The sequence below is a fragment of the Micrasema longulum genome, unplaced genomic scaffold (genome assembly GCF_059751315.1).
Source record: "Micrasema longulum isolate JH-2025_06_02 unplaced genomic scaffold, ASM5975131v1 h1tg000140l, whole genome shotgun sequence".
Lineage (NCBI taxonomy): Eukaryota > Metazoa > Arthropoda > Insecta > Trichoptera > Brachycentridae > Micrasema > Micrasema longulum.
Genome location: NW_028277346.1, coordinates 277,784 through 293,748, shown reverse-complemented (window position 1 = coordinate 293,748; position 15,965 = coordinate 277,784). Strand labels below are relative to the sequence as shown.

At 32.9% G+C, this 15,965-nt stretch overlaps 1 protein-coding gene across 1 annotated transcript in view; it reads right to left on the bottom strand.

Moving 5' to 3' along the window:
• LOC148284216 (polypeptide N-acetylgalactosaminyltransferase 1-like) overlaps positions 1-15,965 on the bottom strand; it is a 62,688-nt gene that overhangs the window by 24,453 nt on the left and 22,270 nt on the right. Inside the window, exons 2-3 of the mRNA XM_088242477.1 lie at positions 8,197-8,458; positions 5,261-5,471 (exon numbers count right to left, since the gene is read on the bottom strand). Of these exons, the coding sequence (XP_088098603.1) occupies positions 5,261-5,471; positions 8,197-8,458 (473 nt within the window). The remainder of the gene's footprint in view (positions 1-5,260; positions 5,472-8,196; positions 8,459-15,965) is intronic.

Sequence of the window (15,965 nt, the reverse complement as noted above, 5' to 3'; positions counted from 1 at the left end):
TGGGGCTGAAACGTGGACAATGCGTGAGGAAGAGGTGTGGTGTTGGAGAAGGCTGCTGCGTGCGCCTCGGACAGCCAGAAGGACGAATGCATCGATACTGGAAGAGCTTCATATTACAACTCGTCTATCAGTAGTGTGTTTGAGGAGGATGCTGTCTTTCTTTGGACATATTGCTAGACGTGAGCCAGACAATCTAGAAAAGGCAATAATGTCTGGCCGAGTCGAAGGTAGAAGCCGGGGTAGAATCCCATGTGGATGGACTGACCAAATAAAGGTGGCTACGGGGCTAAAACTTGATGAGTCAGTTCGTCGGGCTGAGGACAGCCTGGAGTGGAGCAGACTAATCGGGCGTGTTCATGGTGATCACGATCCTCAGTATTGAGGGACCGACTTGGAAGAAGACTCATAAACTTGGCATAAAGTTACATGCCATTATAGTGATATAATTCGGATGGGAAAACCATCCTTATTGAAGTGGTAGAATAAGGAAGGTATTTCCATCCGAATACAACAGGCTACCGGAGTCCTATAGAACGTCAATAAATGACTGTATTCATTTAAAAAATTACTACTTGAGGAGGTACGTGGAGGGTGAAATTTAGTTTTAAGTTATTTTTTCCCTTAAATATTTCTTTCTTGCAATATGTAAATATAACAATTTTATTTTTAATTTTTATTATGGATTGTTTAAAGGATGGCAAGCGGATGTATAATTTGTATCATATATTTGCTTGCTATCTTATTTCAGTTTTTATGTACATATTATTACTTGTTACTTTATTACTATTTGTTGGTATATTATTGTTGTTAACATACCTATATGTGAATATTTTTCTGTCCCAAAATGAGTTTGTTGTAACTCCTGGGAGTACAAAATTTTTTTTTGTATGATTTAATAAATAAAAATAAATAAAAATTATACCACAAGACGTAACTTTACGTCGAGTTTATGAGTCAGGCCCTCTCTGTATTATATTCTCTAACGGCAAACATAGAACAAAGCATTATTTCGGCAGGTTTTAATAATTATTTTTTCTGACAAAACTCCCCAAGTGTGAATAACTCAAAATGGTGTCTAGTTATGTAACTTATTTGTGTTTTTTTTAAAAGAAACTACATTTCTAGAAAGTATTTAAGAAGAAGAATCTATGAATAATAAATAATTTTTAGATCTTAATTTGTCGCAAAAGAGAAGGAAAACATTTTTGAGATTGGACTATGAAAATCTAGGCATTTACAGGGATTATGACATGCCATTGGCTGGTCTAAGTGGCCACTCAACTCTTCCATCTGTCGACTCTTGTAAAGTAAAGGAGCTGAAATCTTTATCATGCGGGTGAGATTCATCCGCCTGAACCATTTACCTACTAGGCAACGCCTGAAAACAATTTTCCAATTTTTATCAGGTTTTTAAAGTTAAACAATGCTTGAGTGTGTCTAAATGCTTGCAGACTGGCTGGATCAACTACCTGGTAATACGCCTTTATTGGTGTGTCATTTATAATATTGAAAACAATATTTTTTTATCGTTTTGGTAAATTAAAAAAAAAAAAAAAATCGGTGGCCAGATTTCTCTCGGGTGTCTAGAGGTTGAGTGTCCATATAATTGTAAGCGTGAGTCTAGAAACATCTGTCGAGAGAAGCGTCATCAAACAAAAAAAATAATACAATTGCTACAGTAGCTAAATTTGTAAAATATCGATACATAATATTCACCTTGAAATGACTGACATATTTTTTTTTCTAAAATTAACATTTGAAGCACTAACTTTGTGATTTTCCATGTTAAATAATATCATTTTTATATTACATTTAATTTATAATCAGTATGCAAGAGGTAAACTACGGAACTCCAAATAAAATATGATTGAATTAAGTTATTACTATGCCGAAACCAAATTTTTCATCCTCTATTATGAGGTAAATAGCATAAACTCCTATTTTTTTTAATAAGACATTATTTTTGGAACTCCACACAACATCAAAGGTAAGCGACAGTAAGAAAACATGCAGTATTAAGTAAAAAAAAAAAAAAAAACATTTAATGAATTAGTTTTACAGAACTCAAAAAATTCTAATCAATTGAGACCGGATCCCATTCGTATAATAAAAAAATTCGGATAAATGGTTTTTTTCCGAAAATGGGATCTATTTTAATTCATTACTGTACTACTTCTACTAATACTACTACTACCATCACGCCATTCCCCGTAGGGGTAGGCAGAGAGAATGGACCGCCACATACGTCTATCCTGGCATACATTTCTAGCTTCTTCTACATTCATACATGCCCTTCGGTTCTGTCTGCTTTTGACATGACCAGACTTAAGATTTTGGTTTATCTGATCATGCCACGTCTTCCTTGGTCGTCCTCGTCTCAAGTTACGGTTCATTTTCGCCATATATACTTGTTTTACCATTCTTTCGTCGTCTATTCGATCTACGTGACCAAACCATCTCAGATACCCTTTCTAAATCTTATCTATCATACTTGACTCAGATTTACACTCTCGCCTGATTTCATCATTCGTAACCCTGTCATATATTGATTCCCAGACATTCGTCTAAGAGATCGCATTTCAACCGCGTTCACTCGGATTTCATCCTTCCTCTGCCAGTTCCATGTTTCACTTCCATGCATAAGTGTTGGGACTAAAATACCGTTATGCACTGCCAGTTTAGCTTCGATTGAGATATTTTTATTAGCAATTGCTGTGCTTAGTGTTCCGTTCATTTTGTTGCCCGCATTCACTCTCTTTTCAACATATTTTTTCAACTCTTCCATCTCTTGAAAACATGCTTCCCGGATACACAAATTCTTTTACTTGTTCGAGACATTCGTTGTTTACATTTATTATGCAGTCAGTAACCTCACTATCCCTTTCAAACACCATAACTTTTGATTTACTTTCGTTCATCGCCAATTCGCTCTTCAGGCATACATCATACATTCTAGAGACTATTTGCTGCAAATCAGCCTTGCTGCTTGCTAACAGAACTGCATCATCAGCACACAACAAGCAGCTTACTGAAAAATTATCAATTTTCGCTCCAATACCCATACATTCTATCTCTTTATTTTTATATTATATTTGATTTATAATCAGTATGCAAGAGGTAAACTACGGAACTCCAAATAAAATATGATTAAATTAAGTTATTACTAGACTAGGCAACGCCTGAAAAATTGTTTTCAGGCGTTGCCTAGTATGTGAAATAATTCAGTCAAACGAATCTCTTCACAACAATAAAGGTTTCAGCTCTTTGACTTCACTAAAATCAACAGATGGAAGAATTGAAGAAATATGGATGTTCAAACATAGGCAAAATGGTGAATGTTACACAGTGTGTAAAGTGGCCACTTAAACCAGCCAATGACAGGTCATAAGCCCTGTAAATGCCTTGACTTCCATATTCCCTTATTTAAGGTATTCTCCATCCCTGTTGAATTAGTTTCATTTAAAAAAAATACAGTACAGTAGAACACTAATTGAACGTAGTTATACAGAAAGCAGCCAGCTATAGAAAAGTGAAACTGAAATAATAGCCATTTGGTGAAAATAGTGAATTATAAAATCTTCACAATAGTTTGAATGTTTTTGACTTTAACAAACGATAAACAATGAATACATACGTTTTTTTATCTAGCACAAACAAGAATCTTATTGTATATTTGACCAGTTTAAACATTTTTTAAAGTACCATAAGGTTTTTCTAGTTTTGTGGGTGTCTTCTGCAAATTGAGAAATGCCGTTTTTGTGATCGACACCTTTTTCCGGAGGTGGGAAATACAGTTTTTTTATATGAAAGCGGTCTGGCTGTTTTTAGCAGAACATAGAATCGACCTAACTGCACCCGATAACATCAATATCTCATTTTTCCTAAATTGTGGACTGGCTGCTTTCCGCATAACTACGTTCAATTATTCTAATCAATTGAGACCGGACCCCATTCGGATAATCAAAAATTCGGATAAACATTTTTTTTTTAAAAAAAGGGTCTATTATAATTCATTACTGTACGTATGTTAAAAATAGGAGAACAACTATTTTTTAAGTCTAACGACGCTATAGTTCTTAAAATATAGCTTGATTAGATTGACAGTTGTCAGCAAAAGTGACGACATAACTTTGTAGTTACGTGTAAGGCGTGATTTATATTGACTGGATTCAACTCCCTGGGGAGCTGTTAATATTAACATATTACAACAGAGATGAAAAACATTTTAGAGAAGGTAAGATAGAAGTCTAGGCAACAGCTCCCAGGGGAGTTGAATCCAGTCCTTGTCTACAAAAATTTGGACAAACTTAAAATATTGTTGGTAAAAATAGCAGTTTTTGAATATTTTTAATATTTACACCGGTGAAATTCAAATATGTGGTTGCGCAGCAGGATTATACGTCGCGAAACGTAAATATTTTGACATTTAATATTAGGTGTTCACGGATGTTCTATTGTGATCGCGAATACGATAAACAACCACGGTGAGAAATTGTTATCACGTCGCTTATTAGCACGTCGATAGTTATTTGTGATTGAGCGACAGATAGTAGCGAGAAGCTCCATTCGGTAATCATAGAGAGGGGGAAAGGTACAAGAGGATATCCGCAGCAGCACGAAGGAGAATCGACAATATTGCTGATATTTTTAACATAAAGTATAGTTTATATAAATCAACTCTATTTAATCATTTCAAAGATGGTGAATGGTAATTTACATTTTTTAGATTATAGTGCTTTCTATGTTTAATTTTGTATGGGTACTATTGTGTACCATAGTTACGTGTATACTTATTTTTTAAATTACTTTAATTGTTATTATTATTACTATTTTATTTTTTGAGACAAAAGAATTTTATTTAATTTAATTTACTTATATTTTGCACCTCTTAAAGAAAAATATATAAGTATTCTTTTCATTTTAAAATTTTATCTGCACGCATTGTTTAATTATTTTTTTATATTTAAATATGTTCTTTATACGAAACCGCTGTGTTATAGTATTTATGTAACATAAATAATTTTAAAAAAATAATACTTTTCAATTTGATTTTTTTGATTTTCACATTATATTGTATTGTTTGATTCTTTTACATATATTATGTATTTTTGTAAGGTAAAAGGCATTGCGTGCCGTGTATATTAAAAAATAAATAATTTGTCATTAAATTTACCATGACCTGATAAAAACTGCGTAGTCCAGCGATCGGGGATAACCCAAACCCATCGCTCTCCCGAATAAATAAAAGCGCATCTCTCACCTGGAAGCTGTGCCCCGCCGTGCTGTAGAAGAACGTCTTGGCGTCGATGACGTCTATTATCGGCACCACCGCCGCCCGGCGGTCGTCCTTGATCCTCTGCAGCAGCGGGCGCAGCCAGTCCACGACGCACTCGCAGTGCGCGTCCAGGAACACGAGCACGTCGCCGCGGGCCGCGCGCGCCCCGGCCAGCCGCGCCCTGATGAGGCCCGACCTGGGGAGGGATAATGTATGAGGAGACGTCTGGCAGGACGACGGCTGGCATAGTGCGGGTTGAATGTGGAACACGGTTAAACTTAGACTATCTGTCTGCGTGATAAAAGCACTACAATAATAAATTATTAGCGGTTGCCTAATTTGGCTAAAAAAATCCGCGAGTTTAAGTGCTGTGAGGTTAATACACGAGCAAAAATGAGATTTAAAATCTAAAATTAAGTATTTTTTTATTTTTTATCTTTATTTATAAATTTTATCATAAATATAATTTTATGTTCACTTTGCTCAGCTAACAAGGGTACATATCCCGTTCCAAGCTAGGCAATTACATTTAAATACATGATGGTGGTTTACAAGTTAATAGAAAGCACAGAATATACATATATTTACATAAATACACATATATACACATACTTACACATGTATACACATACATACATACATACATACACGCACATGTACATACACCCATACGCATACACATACATACATTCATAAAACATAGGCAATTTATTTCATATACAGGGTGTTCTTTAAACCCTGACACATCCGAAACCACGATGATCAATATGGACAAGAAGACATATTGGCATACTTAAAAAAATATTTAGAACAAAGACAATTTTAAAAAATAAAATATTTAAAAAAACAAATTGTTGCATACGTGGGGAGAAGTGGGGGAGCTCGGTTGTCGGTGTATCAGACTCCCCTCCCCCTCTTGTTTCTCCCCTGCAGAAGTAAGCAACCATTTGCTTTTTTGGATATATTTTTTTTAAATTTTTTCACTCCAAAAAAATATTTTTATGTGCCAATATGTATTCTTGCTCATACTGATCATCGTGGTTTCAGATGTGACAGGGTTTAATGAACACCCTGTATAATGCGAAACTTCATGATTGCCATTTGTATATACATATTTTTTAAATATATATTTTTTTAATATTTTATTTTTAACATTCAGTAAGCATCTACAATCCGCGGAATGCATAAACCTTTTTGACGTGTTAAGAATTAAATTGTAATTTTTTATACTAGCAACATATATTATTTTTTTACTTATTTATTTTTATTTAAAACTTCAAGTACAAAGAATAAGTACTTTGGCGGACTTATTGCTAAAAGCGATATCTTCCAGCCAACCAAAAAACAGACTGATAAAAAGAAGAGTTGGTCAAAAATTTGTGTTAAAACATCATAAATATATATCAAAAGATACATGCATAAAAAACCTAATTAATTAAAAATAACAGCTGTTTTCCAATTGGGAGATAAGGCTTGCACATATTAACTTTGAAAAAAAGGTACATTATGTTATACATATTAAAAAATGAGGAGTGTGGAATCAGATAATGAGTTTGGAAGGAGAGAGAAAGAGAAACCAAGGAAAGAAAAGTGATAAAAATATTTTTTTAATAAAAGACAGTAAAATGCAAGGAGTTCAGGATACTGAGAATATATATTTAATGTTTCAGGCGTTTCTTGATGGTGGCTAGAGAAGGTGCATTTTTTATATGAAGATGTAGCTCATTCCAAAGTCTAGCACCTTGAACGGAAAAGGAATAGCTAAAAGTGATGTGCTATGTCGAGGAATGGAAAGCGTTCGCTCCTGAGAAGAGCGAAGCGAAAGACCACGATCAGAAAGGGAAATGGAATTCTCACCAAGATATTTTGGACATATACGACTGTAAATACCTTAATAAATACTTCTTAATTGAAAAATAGTTGTTGTTCTACCGTCCTGTGAGGAAATCACATATTGTCACAAGTGTTTCTCTGACAAGTTCTTGCCATCATAAATCGAGGTATCATAAAATCAAGAGAGGCAAACGGAAGAACTTAAAGTGAGTACAATATTTCTATACAGTCCACACAATCCTATCTGTAATCAGTGTATAAAACCTCAAAGGCAATGAGTTATCACACACAACACATAGGCATTTGCTTCAATCAACTATATTTGAAGTCAAAAGTGTTAATATTTTAAATCAATCAATTTATTTATTTTAAAAACATGAATCAGTTATTAGAATAAATAAAAATAAATAATAATAAATCGTTTTTAAAAAAAAATTAAATAAAAAAAACATATTTAATGAATTTTTTAATGTTTTTTTCATTATGTATTTTTGTATAATTTAATTTAGTACGTACTTATTATTTGGCATATGATTTATTGCTCCTATTTCTTACTTTGGTATTTAGTGAGTTTCTAGAAAACATTTCTCAATTATCATTTCTATTATGTTTTTATATATATATTCTTTTTCTGTTGATTTCAATGATAATCATATTTTGTTTTTTTTTATTCTACTATATTCTACTATATTTTGTTGATTTTAATGATACCATTATTTTGTATATTTAATTATGTGTGATTCTTAATTTGTATAATTTATATTTTTAAAATTATTTCTGATTATCTTTTTTGCATTGTATTCTTTGGAATTTTATTATTTATTACATTTACCTTTTTCTTCTAGATTGTTATTCTATGTCATTGTAATTTGATCTAATTAATTTTACTACGTATTTTTATTGTTATTTATTGTGGCTTGACACGGGCATAGCCTAAAAAGCCTTAATAAGTTCCTTAATATTTAAACTAGTGTAATTTTGAATGATTAAATAAATAAATAAATGAAATCATGAAATGTCAGGGAACTCGCAAAGCAATGCCCAGCCCTTTGACGCGATGGCAACCCAAGTGAAAAGCGGCCCCTCACCTTTCGGGCAGGCTGACGATGTTGACTCCGCGGCCTCGCAGTCGCGTGCGCACGTAATAGTCCAACTTGCCCTTCAGCTCGACGTTGGAGGAGTTGTCGTCCACCAGCACTATCTGCTCCACGTGGGGCCCGCCCGTGTTCAGGACGCTCCACACGGTACGCAGGAGAACGCTGAGAGGCTCGTTGTGGTACACGATCACGACGGACGCGGACGGCAGCACGTCATCGTACGCGACTTGGGCGCACTTTGGTTCGCGATAATCTGAAAAAAATATATATATTTATATACTGTTTGTTTTCTACAGTAAATACACAATATTGATTCATATTATTGCAACAGAAATGGAAAACATCTTATACCAGTTACTTTGACGTATAAAGATTAAAAACAATTATCTCCAATTGAAAATAAGAATCTCACCAATATTTAGGATCAACAATATTTTGAGTTTGTCCAAATTTTTGTAGACAAGGACTGAATTCAACTCCCTGGGGAGCTGTTTATATTAACATATTACAACAGAGATGAAGAACATTTAAGAGAAGGTAATATAGAAGTCCAGGCATCTACAGGGCTTATGACCTGTCAATGGCTGGTTTAAGTGGCCACTTTACACACAAATTGAAAAAATAATATTTTCAGGCGTTGCCTAGTATGTAGGTGAAATAATTCAATTAGTTGAATCTCACCTGCATAAACAAAGGTTTCAGCTCTTTAACTTCACAAACATCAACAGATGAAAGAATTGAAGGAATATAGATGTTCAAATATAGGCAGAATGGTGAATGTTACACAGTGTGTAAAGTGGCCACTTAAACCAGCCATTGACAGGAGATAAGCCCTGTAGATGCCTGGACTTCTATATTACCTTCTCTTAAATGTTCTTCATCTCTGTTGTAATATGTTAATATCTAGGATTGCTAACCCGCCCGAAATTCCGGGATTTTCCTGGAAATAGCCTTAAGTCTCCCAGTAGCTCAATCACAAATAACTATCGACGTGCTTATAAGCGACGTGACAACAATTTCTCACCATGGTTGTTTATCGTATTAGCTATCACAATGTAACATCCGTACACACCTAATATTAAATGTCAAAATATTTACGTTTCGCGACGTATAATCCTGCTGCGCAATCACATCTTTGAATTTCACCGGTGTAAATATGGAAAATATTCCAAAACTGACATTTTTATTTATTTATTCATTGCATTTAGCTGGCCGTTTTACAAAATTCACACAAGTATTGAAAGAGTCCAACGAAATTTTTAAAGGTTCATTAATTTCAAACAGCATATTCCTATAGAACAAATTAACTACACGTCTTTGTCAAATTCTTTCAATCTACCTACTCTGGAGGATCGCAAGACTGACTTTATATGTTTTATAAAAATCGTTAATTCTAAATTCGATTGTTGTGAACTCCTGGATTTAATAAATATTAATATACCAACACATAGAACTAGACAAAATAGTCTATATTATTGTCACTCTTCTCAAACCAACTATATTCGTCACTCACCAATACCGCGTATACACAGACTAGGAAACTAATGTATCTCTCATTTCGACATTTTTTAACTTCAGTCTCTGTGAATTCAAATCATCTTTATTAATATTTTATGATGTTCTAAAGTAACGATTAACGATTAATTTGCAAAAGCTACTTATGCTAATGATCTGGTGTTAACTCATTTTGTATTCATAATATACAGACTTTTTTATATCTTTTGCATGCTGACATACACTCGTATATATACTTTTCTTGTTATTTTTATTTTTCTTTTTATACCCATGTTTTAATATTGTTTTTTTAATTTATGTATATCTAACTAACTCATTATATTGTTATTTTTTATACTGTAAAAGGCACTTGTGCCGTATAATAAATAAATAAAATATTTTTTTCACAACGGCAAAAATCTACACGGCATGATAAAATACAATACAATGGATCGATATTTATTGTTTTACAATTATTTATTTATTTAATGCCTGGCAAACGCAATAACCAGTACACCATGAGACCGACTAATCTCCAATCGATTTCCTTTTGCAAGATGTTTACACGAGAGTACTCGCTAAATTTAAATAATGATTTTGATAAAATTATCATTAAAATCTCTTTTGTTAAGTTTTACTATGTTACTTAAATCGGGCTGTGGTCCCGTGGCTAGTATTGCGGACTCACGGATCAGAGGTCCGAGGCTCAAACCCCATTCTACCCTAACTTGATTTCCATTTTCTAATAGTGAGTTATTTACAACTTGGTGAAAATGGTCACCAAAATTGAAATATTTGGGTAAATTATAAGAAAGCCAATATTTCTTTTTTTTAAAAAATAATATACGTATTAACCGAGGCGTTTTTATCAATATTGAGTTTTATAAAAAATAACGAAAAATATTTATATTATTAAATTTAAGTAAATACTAACGAATCGTGGTGTAGTGTTCAGCGCGTTTGCTTACCATACAAGAGGTCTCGGGTTCGATTCCTGACATGGTTGAGATGAAATAATCATCATCAGCCGTCTCTTGTCCAATGTTGAACATAGGCCTCCCCCTTTAGTCTCCATATTTCCCTATCCTGAGCCAACCGCATCCAACCACTTTCTGAAACTCGTCTTATGTCATCAGACCACCTTGTCTGAGGCCTGCCGACACTTCTTCTACCCGTTCTGGGTCGCCATTCCAGGACTTTTTGGGTCCATCTAGAGTCTGTGGTTCTGGCTGTATGACCAGCCCAGCTCCATTTCTGGTTGGCAGCCCTGTGGACCACATCGGTGACCTTTGTTCTCGCTCTAATCCATGTATTGGTTTTTTTGTCTCCCAACGAAATACCCAGCATTCTCCTTTCCATGGCTCTGTGTCACTGATAATTTGTGTAAAAAAAAATTCGTGAACACAGAAGTTTCACAGCCATTTGTCAGTACAGGGAGAACACAAGCATCAAAAATTTTCTTCTTTAAGTAACGTGAATACTTCGGAGATGAAATATTTATTTAAAAAAATATGTTTTTACACTAGAATATTTCAAAGTCCCTGGACTAGCAGTTGAACCGTAAGACTAATCATCTTACCTTCATGTAACAAAAATGATCAAGATTGCTGCGATTGGTGTACCAATACAGCGCCCTTTGCACCATTAGATGCGGAAAGGGAATGTTGATGACGAACGAATCTAATAAATGTCAATCCACTATAATTTTACCGTGCCGTTTAGATTAAGATGATATGTGTGAAATAGGCTATTCTCCGTCGGGTATCACGCCGACGGTTTGTTTATTTGGAAATTCTTGTAATAATGAACAGACTTTAGATATTGACCTCACTATCCGTATGGAATTAATAACTCAATCATTAGTAATATTTCTTCTGTTGGAGTGATGTGAAATGATGTTTCTAATATCTGACCCTAAAATGTCAAATGCCAAATTGAATTCTATATATTCTGTGTAATTCTATAATCAAAGACAGATAGATGCATGTGGAATAATGAACTTTGGCTCTGCGGAAAATTGGATACAAAAATGTTTTTTTAAGCGCGGTAAGAATTGGAGCATTAAATTATACGCCATAGTTTCTTGAAAATGTTTGAAAAATTTATATATACAGGTGTTCTTTAAACCCTGTCACATCCGAAACCTCGATGATCAGTATGAGCAAGAAGACATATTGGCACATTAAAATATTTTTTTAGAACAAATAAAATTTAAAAAAATAAAATACAAAAAAAAGCAAATGGTTGCTTACTTCTGCAGGGGTGAAACGAGGAGGGAGAAGGGGGGAGTCTGACACTGCGCCGCGCTCCCCTCACTTCTCCCCTGCAGAAGCAACTATTTTTTTTTTCAAATATTTTATTTTTTAAATTTTTCTTTGTTCCAAATATTTTTTAAAATATGCTAATATATATTTTTGCCCATTATATTTATATAATAATGATTACTTAGTTCTTACATTTGATTAGCTATGCATTTATAATTAGGTAGTTTTAGTTTTTTTTTCTGTTATTGTTATATTAGTATAGAACTACTATTACTAGGACTGATATGAAAAAAATCTCCATTTTAGAACAGACTGAGCCATGTTAGATGGATACTAACCTAACCAGTAGCTCAATCACAAATAACTATCGACGTGTTTAAAAACATCCTAAGCATTTGAGTGATCACAATGAACAATAATGAGCATGTTTGAGTTATCGCAGTCATAAGTCAACGCGTGTGTAATCTCTAAGTCAACGCTCGTGTCAGTTTGTTTATTGTTTTCCTCGTAGATAAATACAGTTCATTGGCGAAAAATCGGCGTCTACTATAAAAAATAAATAAAATAATACAATATAATATCTAATATAACAAAGTGAAAATTGAATTACAATTACTAGGCGGCTGCTTTTCTTGACATTTGGCTTGCCAATTGCTGGCTAAATGCAATAAATAGCATGATAAATAATGAGTAAATAAATAAAAATAGTCGTTTTGATACATTTTTCATATTTACACCGGTGAAATTCAACTATGTGATTGCGCAGCAGGATTATACGTCGCGAAACGTAAATATGTTGTCATTGTTTTATTCAAACTAAAGATATGAACTCTTTTTTTCTATGATTTTTTTTGTTGCCCCTTAATAATAAGGAATATTTTTGTTTTTTTTTTATATATTTTTTATTTCCTTTTTTAAATACTATGAAAAAAATACCATATTATCTTTTACAGAATATTTTATTTTTTCTTTCTAATGTTATACAAAAATATTATAACTTTCCATTATTTACTATAGGAACAAAAATTCATTAACATTTTCTTGTATACCCACGAATAGACCATGCTTTTGTGGGATTTTTTTGTTTACCATTTTTCTATTAATATGTATTTCATTGAAAGTAATTATGCTTTATTTTTTTAATACTCTGTTTTATTATTATGTTTATTGTAAAAAAAAAAAAATAAAAAATAAAAAATTATATTAGGTGTTCGCGGATGTTCTATTGTAGTCGCTAGGCCATGCTTTTGTGGGATTTTTTTGTTTACTATTTTTCTATTAATATGTATTTCATTGAAAGTAATTATGCTTTATTTTTTTTATACTCTGTTTTATTATTATGTTCGTTGTAAAAAAACAAAATAAATGAAATAAAAAAATAAAAAAAACATTAGGTGTTCGCGGATGTTCCATTGTAGTCGCGAATAAGATAAACAACCAAGGTGAGAAATTGTTATCACGTCGCTTATTAGCACGTCGATAGTTATTTGTAATTGAGCTACTGAGGACGCTCCGTATTTATTTTGTCACTCACTACTTTTATATTTATCAGATTCCCTGGTATTAAATATATACGAATTTATACAATAAATTTATAAGTAAAAAAAAATAAAAATAGTTGACTTTGTTAAATAACCTAAAAAAACAAAATAAAATAAAAATAAATTATATAGTCTTGTTGACATCATGCGGAAAATGTAATAATAGCAATATGCATATAAATATGACAACATTAGCTATTCAGAGATGACACAACACTAAAAATATCTTAGAAATTAACCATTCCTTCTAAAAAATAATTAATTTAATATATTCATCTGAAAATAAAGCACCAATAAAATTAATTTAACATAAAATTAACAACAATTAAATAACATGTTTCATTAACTATGTAGAAATAAATACAAGGTTGTTAAATATTAATTTTATTTCATGATAAAAAAAATACACGGAATTTGTATATATAGGGTGTTCTTTAAACCCTGTCACATCCGAAACCACGATGATCAGTTTGGGCAAGAAGACACATATTAGCATATTTAAAAATATATTTAGAACAAAGAAAATTTTAAAAAATAAAATATATAAAAAAACAAATAGTTGCATACTTCTGCAGGGGAGAAGCGAGGGGGGCGCAGCCGTGCGGTTGGCGGTGTATCAGACACCCCCTCACCCTCCTCGTTCCTCCCCTGCAGAAGTAAGCAACCATTTGCTTTTTTGATATATATTTTTTAAAATTTATTCGTTATAATTTATTTTTTTATGTACCAATATGTCTTCTTGCTCACACTGATCATCGTGGTTTCGGATGTGACAGGGTTTAAAGAATACCCTGCATGTATATAAATTTGTAGATACTCTTTCCTCTGTCGTTCTTGCTCTAACTATAATGCCTTTTTTCATCTATTGATATATTTTACATGCCCCTTAATTTATTTAAAAATAAATTAAGACTTATTATGTCTGGCTGCGATACGATCCCACTTACTATTTAATGATGATCACACTTACACACACCTGAACACTTAATCCCACACTAAATAAACACACATCTACACTTACTCTCGTACTAAAACATATAAACACACACTTTTGTTGTAACACAATTTAATAATATGTATGATTCTTATTTGGAAACTTCGCTGGTCTGTCTTTAAATCGTATTTTTAAAAAAAATGTTATTATATCATTGTAGACTGTTTGTTTCTTTAAAATAAATGAATAAATATAATATCTCAATTTATTCGTATGCTTGTCATGCGTCTCTTGCCACAAAAAAGCGTGTGTCCGAAATCAAAGCTGTACAAAATAGAGCTATCAGAAACATTTGCGGTATACAAATGAAACACACTACATGTCAAAGACATTTACAATCTCACTGACATACTCCCATTTTTAGTTATACTGGTAAACGTCGTTCCCCCTAGCTTTGCTAAACGCTGTATAAAACAAAATACGCAGCAGCGTTGGGAGGATCATTACCGCGCTTCTTCTACAAGTAAAGTCACTACACCCAACGCTGGCTGATGCAGCAAACTTCCGTCGTCATCACCAAAGTACTTTCGAAACGACCCAAATTTTTACCGGACACGGAGCTATGAGGAGTTACCTATATAGGTTTTAATTAAGGAATGATGACTATTGTCCATGCGATGATATTTCTTCACAGAGTATCGAACATCTGTTATTTCAGTGCCCATTTTTCAGTTTGCAACGCCATAATCTTGAAGCAGAATGCAGGAAAGATGGAATATCCTTAACAGATATCCACGCTGTAGTTAAAAGTAGTTATCACGCGCCATTGTTCTTGGACTTTGCAACAATGGCATTGGACTCATAAAGGTAATAAACCAAAATCAGTGATCGAACATCCCATTTCCAAGACAAACAAAAACGATTTTTTCCGAGTACATTAGCCTTGTACATGACACGTAAAATACAGGGGTCCAAATATATATATATAAATAAAAAAAGTTGTTTTACGACGGGGTTTCGTTCCGAGAGACACCGGCGTAAAATGAACACAAATAAAATGGAAGGTATTAGGTTAGGTGCCGTGTCAAAATTCTAAAAACCATGTGACATGTTTATTTAATACATATCCTATATACAGGGTTTTCTTTGAACCCTTTTACATCCGAAACCACGATGATCAGTATGGACAAGAAGACATATTAGCATATTTAAAAAAATATTTTGAACAAATAAATTTTTTAAATACAAAATATTTAAAAAAACAAATAGTCGCTTACTTCTGCAGGGGAGAAGTGAGGGGAGTGCGGCGCAGTATCAGACTCCCCCCTCTTTGCAACCATTTGCTTTTTGAGATATTTAAAAAAAATCGTTGTAAAAAAATATTTTAATTTGCCAATATGTATTCTTGTTTATACCGATCATCGTGGTTTCGGATGTGACAGGGTTTAATGAATACCCTGTATATTAAAAATAAATTATGAATGTATTTAATAAATACAGTTTAAATTTGTTTACAAAATAAATAAT